This window comes from Podarcis erhardii, assembly GCF_964252035.2.
Source record: "Podarcis erhardii genome assembly, chromosome: 17".
Classification (NCBI taxonomy): domain Eukaryota; kingdom Metazoa; phylum Chordata; class Lepidosauria; order Squamata; family Lacertidae; genus Podarcis; species Podarcis erhardii.
This window is the reverse complement of record NC_138515.1, coordinates 33,114,804-33,136,513: the sequence shown is the minus strand read 5'-3', so window position 1 is coordinate 33,136,513 and position 21,710 is coordinate 33,114,804. Positions and strand designations below refer to the sequence as shown.

At 44.9% G+C, this 21,710-nt stretch overlaps 1 protein-coding gene across 1 annotated transcript in view; it reads right to left on the bottom strand.

Moving 5' to 3' along the window:
* The window catches only part of TBX15 (T-box transcription factor 15), a 103,544-nt gene that overhangs the window by 30,277 nt on the left and 51,557 nt on the right, over positions 1 to 21,710 (bottom strand). Inside the window, exons 3-4 of the mRNA XM_081845188.1 lie at positions 4,256 to 4,357; positions 1,219 to 1,390 (exon numbers count right to left, since the gene is read on the bottom strand). Of these exons, the coding sequence (XP_081701314.1) occupies positions 1,219 to 1,390; positions 4,256 to 4,357 (274 nt within the window). The remainder of the gene's footprint in view (positions 1 to 1,218; positions 1,391 to 4,255; positions 4,358 to 21,710) is intronic.

Sequence of the window (21,710 nt, the reverse complement as noted above, 5' to 3'; positions counted from 1 at the left end):
CACAGGGTGGGCGCCACTACCGAGAAGCCCCTCTGCCTTCTTGCAGTGAGAGAACCTCCAGAAGGCCCTCAGAGGTGGACCTCAGCGTCCGGGCTGAATGATGGGGGTGGATACGCTTTAAAGGTCAGCACCAACACTTGGAATTGTGCTCAGAAACATACTGAGAGGCTGCATAGATCTTTTAGAACCGGTGTTTTATGTTCCCTGCAGTCACTCCCAGTCCCCAGTGGAGCTACAGTGGTACCTCTGGATGCAAAGAGGATCCGTTCCAGAGCCCCGTTCGCTTCCTGAAGTGAACGTAACACGCGACTGCACGTCTGTGCATGCACGGGTCGTGTTTCGCCGCGTCTGCGCATGCGCGAGCGGCAAAACCCAGAAGTAACGCATTCCATTTCTTCCAGGTTGCCGTGGAGCGCAACCCGAAAATGCTTAACCTGACACGTATTCATCCCGAGGTATGACTGTAGTCCCTAAACCTTCTTACCGTTGGTTGCCAGTGTCCAGGGTGGGACAGCATGCACACACTGGGCAGGGGGACACCAGCCCAGTCCTCACTGCCAGAATGACCCCACCCCCACTGGAGCAAAGCCGGGCTTCCCTGAGCAACCTTCTCACCCATGCGCGGGGAGTCCAACCGGCTGACATGACCCTTGGTGGCTGGAAAGGAGCACTGGGCTAGGCCTGCATGGGGGCACCCCCCCCACACACACACACTGTGCTCCTGCCTTCCTATGGCCCTGCAGGAAGAGCAGAAAGCTGCACCTTGAAGGCAGTGGTAGAGCAAGCTGATCGGGCATCTGGGGTGGTGCATGTACCCTGCGCCCAGGGGCAGGGCCAGCCAGGACAGGACGCTCCATGGGGCTTCCGATGAGTCTGCCTGCCTCCTCCCACTCAGCTGCCCTACAGCTGAGGGAGAGGCAGTGGGGGGACCGTTTGGGGCAGTGCGGAGCCTGCGGGCGCCCAAGTCACCGCGTCACTCCCAGGAGAGACGCATGGCTGGGGCACGCTGCAGGCCCCACGGTGAGTGTCGCCCGGCATTTTGTCATCTCAGTGGTGACACCCAGGGCGGCCCGCCCCCACGCACCCCCTTCCTCTGCCCCTGCTTGGAGGAAGGGCTTTGCGCTAAGGAAGACATGTAATATGTGGTGCCCAGAGCTGAAAGGGGCAGGTCTGAAGCAAAAGGCTGGTGAAAGGGGAATGTGCTTCTTAATAACTTACATGGCCTTGGTCGTCTAGCTCGTTGTTGGTCAGTTTGAGTTTATCAAAACTGACAACCTGCCGCATCCAGGTGTCCCCGGATGCCAGCGAGTCGGGGTGAATATAAACCCTTGGAGGCACAGGGGAGTCTGCGTTGCCTGCTACCATCCACTTGGAGCTGTGATACACATACCTGCGAGAGACGAGGATGTGAGAAAGGAGGCTTTATTATTCAAAGTGCAGACACAGACAACACCTGTAGTCCCCCTCCCGTTAAGAGCTTTCCTTCTGCACTCACCCAACAGCGTTCAGGCTCAGATTATACACACAGGAAGGAAACCGTGTGCTTCATCTTTAATGGAAACCAGATGATACCTGGAACCAGTTCCTCCCTTTTGCATCTCTATTAATCCTCTTTTCCAATTACTGTCCCTAGAAAACTTTGCACATGGGACAGACTAATTGGTTAACCCTACTAATCCACAGATGAAAGCCTTTAGAGATATAATAGGAATATTTCATTACTTGCAGATGACTCTTCTAACACACTCTGCACCTGCAAATGCCATTTGCTTCTCAGTTTACACAGCGGAGGTCCCATGATTTCATCTCTAAAAATCCTTAGTTCAGACTCCATTTCAGTGTGCTGCAACACTGGCCATGAACATTTTAGCGTCCACCCTGTTATCTTGATCGTAATCTGCCTCAACTGCTTTTAATATAGTATATTTAAATTGTTCTAACCTGCCCATAGATCTCAGGGTGAAGGGCGAGTAAAAATATATATAACTGATGAAGAGGATAGCAAGCTGAAAGTTTTCTATTCAGTGAAAGTTACTAACATCAGAATCCACACCCAAAATCTGCTGGGATGAGAGAGATTGGAATTGGCAGGTCTTGGGCTTTCCCAGCTGAGCCAGAGCTCAGCCAAGCTTACACCAGAGTGAGACCCTCACACCAGCTGTGCTGGAGATAAGGTAAAGGTAAAGGTACCCCTGCCTGTACGGGCCAGTCGTGTCCGACTCTGGGGTTGCGCGCCCATCTCACTTAAGAGGCCAGGGGCCAGCGCTGTCCGCAGACACTTCCGGGTCACGTGGCCAGCGTGACGAAGCTGCTCTGGCGAGCCAGCACCAGCGCAGCACACGGAAACGCCGTTTACTTTCCCGCTAGTAAGCGGTCCCTATTTATCTACTTGCACCCGGGGGTGCTTTCGAACTGCTAGGTTGGCAGGCGCTGGGACCGAGCAATGGGAACGCACCCCGCCAGGGGATTCGAACCGCCGACCTGACGATCGGCAAGCCCTAGGCGCTGAGGTTTTACCCACAGCGCCACCCGCGTCCCGTACTGGAGATACACTTGTATAAATATACACCTTGGCTGAATGACGACTCAGCCAATGGAACTTAAGGCAGCATAACCTATGCTGGTGTAAGTCCCCAAATAGGGGGCGTGGCTGGGATGGGACCAGGAGAAAGTTACACCTGTTCCAAAGCCATACTCCTGATCAGAGTATAAAATCAAATCAAATCAAAATCTTTGCCAGCATAAGGTAAAAGCACCTACATACATAAGTAAAGGTAAAGGTAAAGGGACCCCTGACCTTAGGTCCAGTTGCGGACGACTCTGGGGTTGCGGCGCTCATCTCGCTTTACTGGCCGAGGGAGCCGGCATACAGCTTCCTGGTCATGTGGCCTCCGATATATGTCAATCATAGCAGCACAATATCTGGCGACGGGGTCTGTTATATCAGGGTTTACATCTTGGAGCAGTAAAGAGATAGGGAACTTCTCTGCGTATCCTGGGAATTTGTATATTATTGGCAGAATGAAGCTGGCACGTATATTTGTATAATACTGGCGGGTGGCGGGAACATATTCAATTGTTTCTGTTTGCCCAGAGCCACAGGGGAGGAGAATGAATTAGGAGTTACTTGCAGCAAGGTAAGCAGTGCTATTTTCTTTTTAAAAATGTTTAGAGGTACTCTCATTTTCCTACTAATATTGAAATACTGCCCCTCAATGAGGCCAAACTTAGATTCACAAAATGTTTAGGGGTATGCGTACCCCTGTGTCCCCCCAGAAAAAAAAGTGTCAGGGAATGGGCAGAGGAGGAATGGTGGAGGAGGAAAAGGAAGACAGTATAGATTTATAACGGGGGTTTGAAGAAGGTTGCAGCTCAGAGGCAGATGAGGGAAAAGCTGGGAAATCTTGGGAGAGCCAGAGGAACACCTGGGTGACACGTTGTCCTTAGATAGCATCCTAGACCCTCTATCTCCCAGAATCTGGTGAGTCTTAAAAGTAGGAGATCAAAAAGCTCAAAGACAGAGGACAATTAGTGGCACCCGCAGAGGAGGTGATGAGGAAGTGGGAGAGACGGGGTGTGGAGATTCACTCAGGACAACTCCATTACCCAAGAGGCTGGGTTCCATAGCCTCTCTCTGTAAAGATTTAAATAAAAAAGGACTGTAAGAAACTTTCCCTTGTCTTTATACTTTCCCAGGCAACCAGCTGGGAGCTGCTGACGGCATCCTGACAGTAAGTTAGGACAATCTAAGGTCTGCCAGTTCCCTATAGTTAGAATTGTGTGTGTTGGGTCTACGTTACTGGACCTAATGCTCCCTTAGGCCCAAATTTATATGACTGTAAATCTATCTATCTATCCATCTGTTGTTGTTGTTGTTGTTAGTGCTTTTTTTCTGGGGAGACGCAGGGGTACACATACCCCTAAACATTTTGTGAATCTAAGTTTGGCCTCATTGAGGGGCAGTATTTCAATATGAGTAGGAAAATGAGAATATCCCTAAACATTTTTAAAGAAAAAAAGCAGTGATGATGATGATGATTTTATATACGTGTGTGTGAGAGAGAGTGTGCGCACTATTTTTTAACCAGGTGTGTTATGGCACACTCCAATACACATCCAAGCATTTCTCTTCTTTTTTAAAAAGCAATTCTGACCCTTTTGGGTCTGGCGCTGAGCTTTCTCTCTTGCTTGCTCAGGCTCTCTGATTCTCAATGGAGCACTTAGTTAATAGTTCCCATTCTTTAGCAGCTCTTACCTGTACCTCTTGTTATCCACAGGGACTATGTCCATGGCAATGTAATACTGCTGATGGGGGTCCAGTCCGGTAATCTTCACTCTCATTGCAGGAAACATTCTCCTAGAAATATGAAGGTTGAAAAGGAAGGAGGAAAGTCGTCAACGTAATCATCCTGATGAGCCTAAGAGAGCTGCTCTGTTGAGACAGAACTGTCCAGGGGCCTACAGATTATGGCTGGGCTTGGTGACAAAGTATTAGTTTCTATCAGCAACCTGTGAAGTTCATTCCCCACTATAAAGTGCCTCTTAATTCACACACTTGCTCCATGTGCATTGTCTTTTTGTGTGCCCATACTTTGTTGCTGAGAGTTCTGCCTACAGAAACTGGCAGGAAATCCTCAGAACTGAGACTCTTGACAGTGTTAGGTAAGAAGAGCACTCTACATTTACGGAGGAGGTCCTTAGCTCAGTGATAGAGCACATGTCAGGGAAAATGGAAAAAATCCATTTAAAACTGAATCTATCAAATTCCAAAATACCATGAGACTCTTAATCTCAGCTTTGTGGGTTCAAGTCCCACATTGGGCAAATGATTCTGGCATTGCAGGGGCTTTGACTAGATGGCCCTTGTGGTTCCTTCCAACATCAAACATTAAAAACTTCCCTAAACAGGGCTGCCTTCAGATGTCTTCTAAAAGTCAGATAGTTGTTAATTTCCTTGACATCTGATGGGAGGGCGTTCCACAGGACGGGTGCCACTACCGAGAAAGCCCTCTGCCTGGTTCCCTATAACCTCACTTCTTGCAGTGAGGGAACCGCCAGAAGGTCCTCGGAGCTGGACCTCAGTGTCTGGGCTGAACAATGAGGGTGGAGACACTCCTTCAGAAATGCAGGGCCAAAGCTGTTTAGGGCTTTAAAGGTCAGCACCAACACTTTGAATTGTGCTTGGAAACGTAAAAAGCATAACAAAACATTGAACATTAAAAGCTTCCCGATACAGGGCTTCCTTCAGATGTCTTCTAATAGTTGTGTAGTTCTTTATCTCCTTGACATCCAATGCTATGATTTCTATGATTCTATAAGACCCAAAACACAGCCACCCTGCAAAAATTCAAATTTATCCGAATTTTGTGATGCAGTTCCCCAAACAATCATAGAATTGCAGAGTTGAAAGGGACCCAAAGAATCATCTAGTCATATCCCTTGAAAGGCAGTAATCTCAACTAAGGCACCCATCACAGAAATGCATTTGCTAGGGGGTAAGTGTGCAGAAAAATGAGTACAGTAGTACTTCTGGTTACTTAACCCTCTGGTTACATAACCTTCAGGATGCGAAAGCAGCAAACCCGGTAGAGGGCCTTCTTCACCGCCTCCATTGCATCTGCAGAAAACAGCAGCAGGAGACTTTTTCAGGTGGTTCGCAATCTATCAGAACCACCTGTACCAACGGGGCCTGGTAGGGACCCCAAGATCTCCTGCAATGCTTTTGCAAAGTTTTTTGCAGATAAAATCGCTCAGATTCAGAAGGAGGTAGACTCCACCGTGGGAGCAGGGCCAGGGCGGGAGAGTGCTAGAGTTCTGTCTGGTCCTGTTACATGGGATCAATTCCAATCTGTTACCTCCGAGGATGTGGACAGGCTGCTTGGACGAGTGAAACCGACCACCTGTCTCCTTGATCCTTGCCCATCCTGGCTGATAAAAGCGAGCCGGGAAGGGCTGGGCGATGGGCTTTGCGGGGTGGTGAACGCTTCCCTCCATGAGGGAGCCTTCCCAGACCCGCTGAAAGAGGCGGTCATTAAACCGCTTCTTAAAAAAACATCCTTAGACCCGGCCAATTTGGCCAACTATCGCCCAGTCTCAAATCTGCCATTCTTGGGCAAGGTGATTGAGCGGGTGGTTGCTGAACAACTCCAAGCACGCCTGGAGGAAACGGACCATTTGGATCCCTTCCAATCGGGATTCAGGCCTCACCATGGGACTGAAACTGCCTTGGTCGCGCTGGTTGATGATCTCCGGCGGGCTAGGGACAAAGGTGAGAGCTGTTTCCTAGTTCTGCTGGATCTCTCAGCGGCCTTTGACACCATCGACCATAACATCCTTCTGGACCGTCTAGAGGGGCTGGGAGCTGGGGGCACTGTTATACAGTGGTTCCGCTCCTTCCTCCTGGGCCGTGTCCAGAAGGTGGTGGTGGGGGATGAATGTTCAGACCCCTGGGCTCTCACTTGTGGGGTGCCTCAGGGTTCTGTCCTCTCCCCCATGCTTTTTAATATCTATATGAAGCCGCTGGGAGAGATCATCAGGGGGTTTGGACTGGGTGTTCACCAGTATGCAGATGACACCCAGCTCTACCTCTCCTTTAAATCAGAACCAGTGAAGGCGGTGAAGGTCCTGTGTGAGTGCCTGGAGGCGGTTGGAGGTTGGATGGCGGCTAACAGATTGAGGTTGAATCCTGACAAGACAGAAGTACTGTTTTTGGGGGACAGGAGGCGGGCAGGTGTGGAGGATTCCCTGGTCCTGAATGGGGTAACTGTGCCCCTGAAGGACCAGGTGCGCAGCCTGGGAGTCATTTTGGACTCACAGCTGTCCATGGAGGCGCAGATTAACTCTGTGTCCAGGGCAGCTGTCTACCAGCTCCACCTGGTACGCAGGCTAAGACCCTACCTCCCCGCGGACTGTCTCGCCAGAGTGGTGCATGCTCTAGTTATCTCACGCTTGGACTACTGCAATGCGCTCTACGTGGGGCTACCTTTGAAGGTGACCCGGAAACTGCAATTAATCCAGAATGCGGCAGCTAGACTGGTGACTGGGAGTGGCCGCCGGGACCACATAACACCGGTTCTGAGAGATCTGCATTGGCTCCCAGTACGTTTCCGAGCACAATTCAAAGTGTTGGTGCTGACCTTTAAAGCCCTAAACGGCCTCGGTCCTGTATACCTGAAGGAGCGTCTCCACCCCCATCGTTCAGCCCGGACACTGAGATCCAGCGCCGAGGGCCTTCTGGCGGTTCCCTCATTGCGAGAAGTGAGGTTACAGGGAACCAGACAGAGGGCCTTCTCGGTAGTGGCGCCCGCCCTGTGGAACGCCCTCCCATCAGATGTCAAAGAGATAAAGAATTACCTGACGTTCAGAAGACATCTTAAGGCAGCCCTGTTCAGGGATGTTTTTAATATGTAATGCTGTATTGTTTTTAATACTGATTGGGAGCCGCCCAGAGTGGCTGGGGAAACTCAGCCAGATGGGCGGGGTATAAATAATAAATTATTATTATTATTATTATTATGTGCACATGCGCAGAAGTGGTCTACCACCATGCGCACATGTGCAGAAGCAGTCCTCAGGTTGCGGAAACCTCAGGATCCAAGCAGAGGCACCACTGTATATTGGTGAAAATAGTGTACAAAATTACATCATATCAGAAGAAAATGCTTGCAAAAAAAAAGTGTACATCAGTCAAAACTGGCAGCAAAAGCGTGTTTATTAGGAGAAATTTGCACTAAAATGCTAAAGAATTTTCATGAGGATTTTTTTAAAAAAATCACGTTCCTGCAGAAATGTGGAGAGCTGATTAGGAAAAATGAGAACTAAAACCATTTCTAAGCACACGCTTTGCGTGCGAAAGGTCCAAGATTTACATTCCCTGGAAGTTCAAGGCTCCAGGTAGGGATGGCAGGGTTCCCTGTCTGAAATCTTGAGGAGCTGCTGGCAGTTGGTGACAATTATACAAGGCTAGATGGACCAGTGGTCTGAATTGGTATAAAGTAACTATCTAAGAAGGACCATAAAGAAGGCTGATCGCCGAAGAATTGTTGCTTTTGAATTCTGGTGCTGGAGGAGACTCTTGAGAGCCCCATGGACTGCAAGAAGATCAAACCTCTCCATTCTGAAGGAAATCAGCCCTGAGTGCTCACTAGAAGGACAGATCCTGAAGCTGAGGCTCCAGTACTTTGGCCACCTCATGAGAAGAGAAGACTCCTTGGAAAAGACCCTGATGTTGGGAAAGATGGAGGGCACAAGGAGAAGGGGACGACAGAGGACGAGATGGTGGGGCAGTGTTCTCGAAGCTACCAGCATGAGTTTGACCAAACTGCAGGAGGCAGTGGAAGACAGGAGTGCCTGGCGTGCTCTGGTCCAGGGGGTCATGAAGAGTTGGACACGACTAAAGGACTCAACAACAACAACTATCTAAGCTTCTATGTTCTTTATCAACACGACAAAGCGTTGCACTATTTTGGCAATATGCTACCTATCTCTTCAATAACTAAATGTAACTAACCTGAATTTGGAATGGCTAATTTCCTCCTGGAATGTTTTATGTCAAGTTGCACATTTTTTAAAAAGTTCTGCGACACAGAGCCTGAACAAGGTCTTCCACTGTGGATATAAATTTGTAGAAACACCGGCCAACACATTCCATTTGCTGCACAAATCCTTTCTTAGCTATGAGTTTATAAATCCACCACATATTAAATAATAACTATCCATCCCCACATGGTATCAATATAACTCAGACAAGACTAGTCATGCTTTAGTCAAAAGGCAGGAAATTACCTTCATACAGAGCACAACAAACATCAAGAAAGTGAACCACAGGTTTCAGGTCATATCACACATGATACGCTTGTGTGATGATGGAATTGCAAGTGAACCTCTTAGAAAAAAACATGTACCTATTTTAGAGATGGGAGTACATACCACCCAAGCCTGAAATGACAATTCACATGGTTTTATATAGCCTTCTCTATCATGCACAGACAGGCATCATACAATCAGCAATAAAACTCATACACTCTCCTATCAAACGCTGGGAACAAACGGGATGCCTTGTGTACCGACCACTTTTAAGAATGTCAAAGGCATTTGGCTGGCACTGCTACAGAGGCATTTGGAGACATTTTATTGTTCTACAATAATAATAATTTATTATTTATACCCTGCCAATCTGACTGGGTTTCCCCAGCCACTCTGGGCAGCTGCCACTAAAATATTAAAAACATGATAAAACATCAAACATTAAAAACTTCCCTAAACAGGGCTGCCTTCAGGTGTCTTCTAAAAATCAGATATTTGTTTATTTCCTTGACATCTGATGGGAGGGTGTTCCACAGGACAGGCAGAGAAGGCCCTCTGCCTGGTTCCCTGTAACCTCACTTCTTGCAGTGAGGGAACCGCTAGAAGGCCCTCGGAGCTGGACCTCAGAGTCCGGCTGAATGATGGGGGTGGAGATGCTCCTTCAGGTATGCAGGGCCAAAGCCGTTTAGGGCTTTAAAGGTCAGCTCCAACACTTTGAATTGTGCTTGGAAACGTAAAAAGCATAACAAAACATCGAACATTAAAAACTTCCCGATACAGGGCTTCCTTCAGATGTCTTCTAATAGTTGTGTAGTTCTTTATCTCCTTAACATCCGATGGGAGGGCGTTCCACAGGGAGGGAAGGACTATTGGGAAGAACAGCCCCCCCCCACGTTTCCCCTAATTCATTGTCTAAATGAATTCATCCTAAATTAACCCTCAGTCCACTCATTTCCTCTGTGCAAATAAGGCACCCCCCCATCTCTTTCTCTCCCCCAGGATCATGCCATACACACACACACACACACACACACACACACACTCAGAGTTTCTCCTCAGTTCTTCACCCAAACATACATGCAGCTACTCCAGTTGTTGGTGAGCCTCTGATTAATATATATTTTATAATAAATATAATATGAGAACATCTGTGTCTGTAACATCAGTTCCACACACACACACACCAATAATTACCCCTGTTCATCAATCACCACCTCATTCCCTCCCCATAAATTAAATTAAATTGAGGCTGCAATCCTTCCTTCCCCACCCACCCAGCACCAATAAAAAGTGTTTAATTTCTCTGAAAAATCAATCTGCACATCATTTAAAGAGGAAGGGGAAAGGCAGGATTGTAAAGATGACAGAGGAAGAAGTCTGCTAAAACGCTGAAAAGCGCTGCTCTGTGTCCAGCATCGAGGGACACAAAGGGACTCTTGGCATAGAAAACTCCTCAAGCAAACATGCCAATAAACTCTCGCCTCCACTCACTCGCTCATTCCAAGTTTTTGCAGAATCTCCAGAATGAAACGGGGAAGCAAAGAAGTGACGCTTTGGGATCTGTTAATGTAGGTAGGTGCTCAGGTCACACCTGTGGCTAGGAATGCATTAGGGCATGCTGAATTTCTCAAAATCAAAAAATGAGGGGTGCTAAGCTAAAATTGTGTAAGAGACTTGGGAATTCAAAAATATTTTGGTTAAATTAATATTGTTTAGTTTTGTTTGATAAGGAAAATGTGTGTAAAATTTCATAGAAATCATTTCAAATGGTTGCCAAGTACTTGCAATTATATTATAGATTAATATTATTTTTATTTATTAATGTTATTTAGAATTGGCATGACCTTTTCAGAAGGCAAAATTAAAATTCTTTGGTTTTCCGAAAGCAGTTTTTGTGCTTCTTTCTCATATGTAGGCTTACCAAGTTAAATACAAAAAAATGATAGCAGATTTGAATCCTGCACACCTAACGACATATTCTCAAGACCCCCCTCACTGAAGAAATTTGCAAAAATTAAGTTTCACTCTCTAAAATGGCACACCCTAATGTCATAATAGACTCTTGAGAGTCCCATGGACTGCAAGAAGATCAGACCTATTCATTCTGAAGGAAATCAGCCCTGAGTGTTCACTGGAAGGACAGATCCTGAAGCTGAGGCTCCAATACTTTGGCCACCTCATGAGAAGAGAAGACTCCCTGGAAAAGACCCTGATGTTGGGAAAGATGGAGGGCCCAAGGAGAAGGGGACGACAGAGGATGAGATGGTTGGACAGTGTTCTCGAAGCTACCAGCATGAGTTTGACCAAACTGCGGGAGGCAGCAGAAGACAGGAGGGCCTGGCGTGCTCTGGTCCAGGGGGTCACGAAGAGTCGGACACGACTAAACAACAACAACAGGATGCAAGACGACTAAAGGCTTATGTTTGAATCTGCCAATCTCGAACCTGAACACTACTCCTTTCCTCCACTGCTGAAACCAGTCCAGGGGGTCACAAAGAGTCAGACACGACTAAACAACAACAATGTCATAATACCAGGGACAACTAACATGGTGTTCTCCAGGTGTTGCAAATACAACTCGCCCCCAACCATTGACGAGGACAACTGCCACCCCTCACATATAACCCAGCCTCCTGGTCTCTCCTCTGCCCCCCAGATCTCATCCTCTTTCCTTTGGTTAGGACAGGGGTCAGCAACCTTTTCCAGCTGTGTGCCGGTCCACTGTCCCTCAGACCATGTGGTGGGCTGCACTATATTTTTGGGGGGAGGGGGGAATGAACAATTTCCTATGCCCCACAAATAACCCAGAGATCCATTTTAAATAAAAGGACACATTCTACTCCTGTAAAAACACACTGATTCCCGGACCATCCGCTGGCCAGATTGAGAAGACAATTGGGCCGGATCCGGCCCCTGGGCCTTGGGTTGCCTACCCCGGGTTAGGAGAACAAATGACACATTCTGTGCACCCTTCTTTTTTCTCTGAAGGACTGATGCGCCCAGTCTAATTCATGCATCAAATTTTCTTCAGTGTGTGTGCCATACCACTGATGGGCCACCTGACACCAATTTCTATTTATAATGTCATTATTTTCCTAGTGCCACCCTGGTATCTTACCAAATGGAGACAGTAGCCCTGTTTTACGAACAAAGAATATTCGCTGCTGGGGTCATCGAAGAGATTATAACTCCTCCTCTGGCCACACTGGAATCCTGCCAATTCAGTGTTGTTATATAACGGAAGCAAGAAATGATTTTCAGTGGTGGCCGCAATGCCTTCCGCTCAAACGTAATAAGAGGGGGAAATACTTCCTATTTATATAGCATTTAGTGTGCTTTACAAAGATTACCTCAGGAATCCTCACTGCACTATTTATATATCTGTGCTGTAAATTGGGAGAGGGGCTAAAGAGGAAAATGGCAGCTTACTTGAGGCCACCTGGTGACTTTATAGCTGAGGTGAGGTTTCAACTACGGCCTTGACTCTTAGCCAGCATTCTCATGCTAGCTAGATGGAACCTCCATATTCAGACACATTCTACCACCAAATAACAGCTACTCAGGACAAAACCATGTATTGCATTTACACCTTGCTTATAGGCATCCCCAAGGCCTCCTGGTGACTATAGTTGCAAACATTAATATTGGATTTAATGGACATTGGGCCCAAATGCAGCAAACCTCTTGTGTTCTTACCAACATTTGGTCAACATGCTTCTATCTTGGGCTATCTTGGGTCATATGAACAACCTCACAGCCATACATCAGAGCAACAAGGTAAATGAACACTCATAGAAGGCAAACCAGTAACCTTATTTCCTTCAGTGTGTTCACAATAGTTATTTCTAATACTGAACAAAAAGAATTAAAATGATGTGAATTCCCCCACCAACCTCTCCGTCTCTTCCTTCACCACACAAAGGCAACAAACAAAATCAGTAGGTAAAAGAAAATTAAAAGCAAAGAAAGAAACCCATACCAACTAAAACAATGTCCCCAACCTCAATAAAGCAATCAATAAACAGGCTAAAATCTGACACACAACCACCACAATGGTGGCGCCAGAGCATATCCCTACCCCGACACTCCAACAACCAATAATGTTGTTTAACAACACTGACAACATTGCTTATAAACCTTATACCCAACACAAGTGTCACAAAGGCACTTAACACCATCTCACTGACCATTCCCCTATCGCAAATGACAGGCAGGATGTCCTGTTCTTAAACAAGGCCCTCCATGCCAGCTGAGACCCAGGACCAACGGGTTGGAAGCCAGATGATCCAAATAACCCCAAGCAAACACTTATATAACTACATATAGGCTACTTTCTGTAATCTACCCCCCACTCTTTAACCCAAATCTAATTCTAATCCCCCTCTTCTCCCACCCATCACACTTTATGCCAACACAACAAAATAGGTTGGATAGACAATATAAGGTGAGAGACACAGGACAACCCTGACCGGTTGGTAGGGAACCATCCTATAAAGTAGACAAGCAGAATGGCTTGCTTAAAATCAATTACACTAAACGTGAGGGGGTTGGGTTGGGAAACCCTATCAAAAGAAAATGCATCACCTCGTATATAAATGCCATGAAACCACACATTGCCTTCCTACAAGAAATACACAATTCACCTAAAGGAAGCAAACTCCTGAGCAAACCCAGCTTCAGTCAACAATGGTTTGCACCTGACTCTGGAACGGCTCGTGGAGTAGCTATAATACACAGTAGAGACCTGAATTTCAAAGCCACAACAGTCCTAAAAGACAAGAGAGGCAGATTCTTTTTCACTAAAGGGATACTAGATGGCAAAACCAACCTGACAGTGGAAGCTATGACCAGGAGAAGAACAAATATGGATAAGCAGCGGTTAACATACAGTGAAATTTTAGATTTTATAGGACAGGAACCAAGACTGAGAAATCTCAAGGAATTAAGAAATCTGGTTACGGATTGGCTACAGGTACGTCAGATTAATGAATTGTTTAAGATAGATAGGGGAAATGGCTTTCAGGACGAAAGTCTCAAAGACCTATTAGATACAAATATAAAAGTAGTATAAAAAATGTTCATATTGCTGTTGGAGTGGGAAACTAAAGAGGAATTTGTGAAATCAAGCATGATTAAGTGGGCACAAGATGTAGGTCACAATATTGATTATGAATTATGGGGAAAGTTGTGGAAAAGAAATATGAATTTCACAGCATGTTACGCGATAAAAGGAAATATGATGAAAATGACCCACAGGTGGTATTTAACACCCACCAGATTGGTGAAAATGTCAGAAAAAGAAAAAGGTATATGTTGGAAGTGCAATGAAAATGGGGGATCCTTTTTCCACATGTGGTGGTCCTGTAAAGTAATTAAGAAATATTGGAAAATTTTATATAATGAATTTAAAAAGATACTTTAAAAAACTTACCCCGAAACACCGCCACCGCAGCTAGAACCTTATTGGCACAAAGCTGGAGAGCAAATATAATACCCACTAAGGAAGAATGGCAGTGTAAAATGTTTGAATATGCTGAACTGGCTGGTGTGACAAACAGGATAAGAGAAAACAAAGATAAGTAATACAAGGAGGAAAAGATAATTTTTATTGAATATTTTAAGAACCAGTATAAACAAATACATAGCTTAGCAGGTCTTGAGTAAATCCAGCAGTTGAAACAGATAGAGTTTTTAATAGATAACAAATTGGATGATTAAAAAGATGTGGATTACACAGAGTAGTAGAAAAGCAAAGGAACCAGGACAAGAGTGGGAGTCATGTGGTATATGTATACATGCTGTATTTGGTACGAAGTTGTAAGTGAGACGGGGGGGGGGGGGTAGAGTATGCTTTCTGTTCCTGTTTTTGAAAATGCAAAGAAAAAAAGAAAAAAAAGAAATACAAGACAAGCTAGGGGACGTCCAAATGCCCTGGCTAACACACCACCAATTACATGCCTTCTTAAACAATCCAGTAGTAAAATCAGCAGCAACTAGGCCCTTGACAACCTTCATAAACTTCCTCCTAACCACAAAGGGACATGTCAAGGGGGTGATATTCACAATATACAAAATACTGCTCCAAAATCCCACAAACCCCATCGACGTAATCAAAAAAAAAAGAAAAAAAAAAGGGGGAGGATGACATAGGCTATGAAATTAACCCCACCCAATGGATTAGAATGTGGCCCAGACCCCACTTTAAATCCATCTCAGCTAAAAGAAGAGAACTCACCCTGAAACTCACTTACAGATGGTACCTAACACCTCAGAAACTAGCGCTGATATGCCCAGGAGCCTCACCAAAATGCTGGAGAAGATGCATTTCCATAGGCACATACCTCCACATGTGGTGGGAATGTCCCAAAATCCAACTCTTCTGGACATCAGTCATACAAGAAAGAAACAAAATAGCTAAACAAGTCTTAGAAGTCACCCCAGAACTGGTCCTATTTAACATCTTCCAAGGGAATAATGCCCACTCACATTATAAAGAGTTCATAACCAACCTACTTTCAGCAGCCAGAAGCATAATAGCCAGACACTGGAGAGACCTGTCAGGACTAAACATGGACCAATGGTATCAAATAGTATGGGAAACAGTCTCACTAGAAAAACTAACCAATAAACTGAAGCTGACATGGGGACAAATAGAAGAAGATGCCTTCACCCCAGTATGGTTCCCCTTTTTCACACACAAAGCCCAACAAGACAACAACAAGAATCTGCCAGCATACAAATCAATATGGCTAACCTGACCCAAAAACCCACCCTCTCACACACTCTGACACATAAACAAATCTCACTACAACCAACCAAAGACAACCAACCACACCCTAGGCCACCCCCAACCTCTCTCACTGTTATGTACTGAAGTTCAGACCCTGGGCCAGCAGGGGGATACTGTAGATAGTTTTCACTCAGGTCCACATATGCAAATAAGGGATCGAAAGTGACGTTCAGTGATTGGATAGTTACAGAAAATGGTTACTGTTGCGTTCTAGTGGAGCTCTATATAAGCAGGCTGGCTAACCCTTCAGTTCAGTTCTGTTCTGGCCTGTGAATAAGCAAGAGCTGTTTGAAGAATCGCTGTATCATCTGATATGTTCACCCACAATTTAACACTCACCACCAAGGAAATATAACAAGCGAATAGAAAGAGAAACTCACACAAGTGACGCTGACACAAAACCCCACACATACAACTAAGCCGAAAAATAGAAGCATTACGTAACTGATCTGTAGAAAACACAACTTGAAAAAAGAGACAATGCACATATTTCTGTAAACTAAGAAATCTTTAATTAAAAATATATTTTTTTAAAAAAAATGATGTGAATGTTCCCACAAACAACATCATTTTTTTTTACTTGTATTAAACTAAACCTTGGGAGATATGTGCAGGAGTTAAGGTATATTTATGGGGGGGTTATAGTCACCTCCCAATGCCACCTTTACCCCAATAGCTGCTTCTCCAATCTTCTTGACAATGCATACCCTCCTCTCATCCCTTTCTTTTTTTTTTATAAATATTTATTAGAGTTTTTGAATACAAATGCACCAATAATAAACAATCTTACTTCTATCACAACGTAGTTTCATCACTTCTTTGGACTCCCTCACGTCTCCCGCTCCCATTTACATCGTTAAAAAGTTTTTCCAAGCAAATTATCAACTTGTTTACGATCTTATATCCACTCGTTTAAGTATAATCTAGCAATTCTTCATAAAATTTATGTTTCCTTTAATCTCACTTATCATCAAATTCAAAATCTAATTTAGTGGTGGCCAGTTTTTTATAATCTAGCATCCTTCTTAACATTCAACCAAATTACAATGTTTTTGTAAATACATCTTAAATTTCTTCCAGTCTTCCTCAATCCTCTCTTCTCCCAGGTCTCGGATTCTGCCAGTCATCTCGGCCAGTTGCATATAGTCCATCAGCTGCATCTGCCACTCTTCCAGTGTGGGTAGATCTTGAGTTTTCCAGTTTTTAGCAATGAGTATCCTTGCTGCCGTTGTTGCATACATAAAAAATGTTCGGTCCTTCTTTAGCACCTTCTGGCCGACAATACCCAAAAGGAAGGCCTCTGGTTTCTTGGTGAAGGTATACTTAAATACCTTTTTTAGCTCATTATATATCATTTCCCAGAAGGCCTTCACCTTAGGGCATGTCCACCAGAGGTGAAAGAATGTTCCTTCATTTTCTTTACATTTCCAACATTTATTATCAGACGAATGGTATATTTTGGCAAGTTTAACTGGGGTCATGTACCATCTATATATCATTTTCATTACATTTTCCTTCAGAGCATTACATGCAGTGAAGTTCAGCCCAGTGGTCCATAACCTTTCCCAGTCCTCAAACATGTTATGCCCAATGTCCTGCGCCCACTTTATCATAGCCGATTTAACCATTTCGTCTTGTGTATTCCATTTTAACAGCAAGTTATACATTCTAGATAGTACCTTAGTCTTTGGTTCTAACAATTCTGTTTCTAACTTTGATTTCTCCACCTGGAACCCTAACTTTTTGTCATTTTTAAAAACTTCTTTAATCTGAGCATAATGTAACCAGTCTTGCACTTTGTCCTTCATTTTCTCCAAACTCTGCAATTTCCAATTGTCCTCTCATCCCTTTCTTAGTTCATTTACAGCCTGATTCAGCTCTTTGGTGCCAATGATTTATATCTCATTCATCCTAAAAACAGCAACGTTTTCATATAGCCAGTTGACTTTGACTAGGGCCTGGGGACAAAGATTATGGACAGTAACCTCAAAAGCTTGCTTTGCCTTCTATGGTCCCAGCACCTAGGTAAATCTAACTGGCTACATGAGAACCTCAATCATAGGAGCAAATTCCATGGGGCCAAAATCCCTTTGCCCCCCCTAAAATATTTGAGGGGGCCGGGGAGCCCAAAAATTGATGGGCATTGCCATTCAAATAGTGTGTGTGAGCCACATCACGTGATCAATTATGGGGGGGTGGCTTACCTGCCCCCTCAAAAAAATATTTTATTAAAGTTGGCACGCCTGACCTCAGTTTTTAAAGAGGGAAGATGGCTAGTGGTTTCCAACACACTGAAGCCATGGCTGTTTGGGACAGCAAATAACAGGGAACAGATGCAAAACGCCGTCATAGAATCCTAGAATCCTAGAGTTGGAAGAGACCACAAGGGCCATCGAGTCCAACCCCCTGCCAAGCAGGAAACGCCATCAGAGCACTCCTGACATATGGTTGTCAAGCCTCTGCTTAAAGACCTCCAAAGAAGGAGACTCCACAACACTCCTTGGCAGCAAATTCCACTGTCGAACAGCTCTTACTGTCAGGAAGTTCTTCCTAATGTTTAGGTGGAATCTTCTTTCCGTCATCAACAAACCATTTGAGTGGGGTTCAGGAAAAAGTTTGCCACACTCCAAATCTCTTTTGCACCAGGGGTATAGACCCCTGCCCCACCCCAAATGTTGTGCAGTACTAGTTTTAAAGGACATGATTAAAGGACATAATGATATGTTCTGATGTCATTGATCCCAATTTTTTGTTGTTGTTGTTTAGTCATTTAGTCGTGTCCGCCTCTTCGAGACCCCATGGACCAGAGCACGCCAGGCACTCCTGTCTTCCACTGCCTCCAGCAGTTTGGTCAAACTCATGCTGGTAGCATCGCGAACACTATCCAACCATCTCGTCCTCTGCCGTCCCCTTCTCCTTGTGCCCTCCATTTTCCCAACATCAGGGTCTTTTCCAGAGAGTCTTCTCTTCTCATGAGGTGGCCAAAGGCTTGGAGCCTCAGCTTCAGGATCTGTCCTTCCAGTGAGCACTCAGGGCTGATTTCCTTCAGAATGGAGAGGTCTGATCTTCTTGCAGTCCATGGGACTCTCAAGAGTCTCCTCCAGCACTATAATTTCTTCCCATTCTATTGATCACAATAGTCTTTTCTATTGGGCTCTTTAAAAATCGGCTAAAAATGGTTGGTTGTGGGTTGGAAATAAGCACTGTGGAAAAGTTCTTTCCAAACCAGTTCAGAATGGCACAGGAGGAATTGTCCGTGGAACACTTGTGATCTATTGCTCCACCTAGCTGTCGCTTCTTCCATTTCATCACCTTAAAGTCTGCATTTTTTAAGCATGAGGTATCTGGCGGCATTTGCAGCTTACTTGCTTTTTAAGCAACCTTCGCCAGGAGCACAAGGAAATCTTGCTTTTGCCAGAAAGGCTCTGGGTAGTTAAAACTAAGAGCATAAAACTGTGGAGGGGGGGGAGAGGAACCCTTCCAAAACCCCATATTGAGGGAGAGGGTTTGTCTATTTGATGAGGTTAGCTTCATAGCTGGACACAGTCTTTAGGCAAGATAAATTACTATGGAGTGGCTTGGGGGCCTTGCCTCATTTCCACCACACCGGCTTGTTAAACCTGCCAAGTCAAATGGGTAGAGGAAGTTGCAATTTACAGCCAAGGTCTCCCTAATTGGAGAGAGGAGGCTGGGGAACAGCTAAAGGATGTATCAGGTTTCCGGGGCCTGATCCAGAAGTAGCCCTAATAGACAAGGTGAAGCAAGACTGAAGGTGGCAGAGTCAGACAGGTCTCAGCCATGAGAGGCAGCCCAGCTGAAAATCCCCCAGCATTGTAATACAGTGGTACCTCGCAAGACGAAATTAATTCGTTCTGCGAGTTTTTTCGTCTTGCGATTTTTTCGTCTTGCGAAGCACGGATTTTGGAAAAGCTTCAAAAATCACCAAAGTCTTCAAAAACCTCAAAAAAGGCTACCACACCGCATGCTATGAGTTGCTCCTCGAAGTCAAGTCGCAACTGCACCCCCTGAATGCACGGTTTCAAGAAAAAGGAAACAAACTTGCAAGACAAAGGAAACAAACTTGCAAGACGTTTTCGTCTTGCGAAGCAAGCCCATAGGGAAATCCGTCTTGCGAAGCAACTCAAAAAACGAAAAACTCTTTCGTCTTGCGAGTTTTTCGTCTTACGAGGCATTCGTCTTGCGAGGTACCACTGTATATAGACATCATGGCACTGATAGCTTTATTCTCCATTAATGTGCCTTTTGAAGCAGGCCAACTTGGTAGACATAACTATATCTTGCGGCAACGATTTCCATATCTTAACCATGGCCTGTTGTGAAGAAGCGCTTCATTTTGTCTCTCCTCAATGTCTCAACATTCAGCTTTATTGAATGACCTAGCTGCTAGAATTAAGCAAGAGGGAAGATGATGGACTTTTCGGAGCTAGCTGACCTGACTGGAAGAATCCGCGACCAGAAAGGAGTTTCAAGAGGACTGGAGGAAATTCAAGGACTATTTGAATAAATATTGTAATATAAAAAATTAGAAATTACATGAAAGAAACACATAGGCCTAGGATTAAATTAAGTTATAATTAAATAAATGGGATTTAGAATGTTAAGAAAAGTGAATAAGATGGACTATAATTGGAAATTGTTTTAGTTTAATAATGATATTGGAAAGCTGTTATCTTTAATTACAAGGAAAATCAGAAGGGAGGGATCTGAGGAAGTCAACCAAGATGTTTCAAAGGTTGGATTTGTGAAGAATTAAGTTTGTTGTTATTTTTATCTGTTTATTGTTTCCCCCCTTTTTTTCCCCCTTTCTTTTTTTTTTTCTTTTTTTCTGTTTTTGTGTATCATTTTGCTTTGTGGTTTGTGTTATCACTGTGGAAAAATCTAATAAAAATTTATTTTTTAAAAAAAGAATTAAGCAAGAGGGAGAAAAAATTCTCTCTATTCACTTTTTCTTTCTCTCTCTCTCTCTCTTTGCCAATTAATTTTTATTAAGTTTTCTTTAACAAATAATAATAAACAGATTAACAAATTTAGCAAATATCAGATTAACAATTCTAAAATTAAAATAAATTTCCAATTTAATATATCCTTAGAAGTTAACTTCCCAGCCTTAGCTCCAGGGTGTTTTTATCTCTACCCATTTTCTCTATACACAGTGATGTGAACAATCTTGCCCTTTATAGAAACTGAAAAGCCCAGGGCATTGTAACCTTTACTCATAGAGGAGTTGTTCCAGCCCCCTTAATAATGTTGGTGGCCCTTTTCTGAACCTTTTACAGCTGTCCAATATCCTTGCAGTGGGGCCACTGTAACTGCATTGGACGCCTGCCTACAGGGAGCTCGATGTGTCAAGGAATGGCTCAAAGGCCCCTTCATGGGAGAAGAATTGTTTGCTGACTTCAGACTCAGACTACCTAGGTCAAAGGTAAAGGTGAAGGAACCCTGGACGGTTAAGTCCAGTCGAATTTGAGGGGCACAAGGGAACTGGTGGAAGATGCAACTGCTGCCCAGGCTTGGGGTGGACACTTCAGCAGGTCCTCAATGGACATTGCCTGATTTTAAAAGGTAAAAGGTAAAGGACCCCTGGAAAGTTAAGTCCAGTCAAAGACGACTATGGGGTTGCGGTGCTCATCTCACTTTCAAGCCGAGGGAGCCAGCATTTGTCCGCAGACAGCTTTCCGGGTCATGTGGCCAGCATGACTAAACTGCTTCTGGCGCAATGGGACACCGTAACGGAAACCAGAGCACATGAAAATGCCGTTTACCTTCCCGCCGGAGCGGTACCTATTTATCTACTTGCACTTTGACGTGCTTTCGAATTGCTAGGTTGGCAGGTGCTGGGACCGAGCAACCGGAGCTCACCCCGTCGTGGGGATTCGGACTGCCGACCTTCCAATCGGCAAGCCCAGAGGCTCAGTGGTTTAGACCACAGCGCCACCTGCATCCCTGATATTACCTGTGCCAGGATGGTGCACAAGTGTTTCTCCACTGGCCTCCAACCAGTGTGAGGTGCTCCTTAGATGCATTTTGCTGGGGCTGGGAGGTTTTCATGAAATTTGTTTTGCCAAAATGAGCACTCCAATCAGCGCTGGATTTA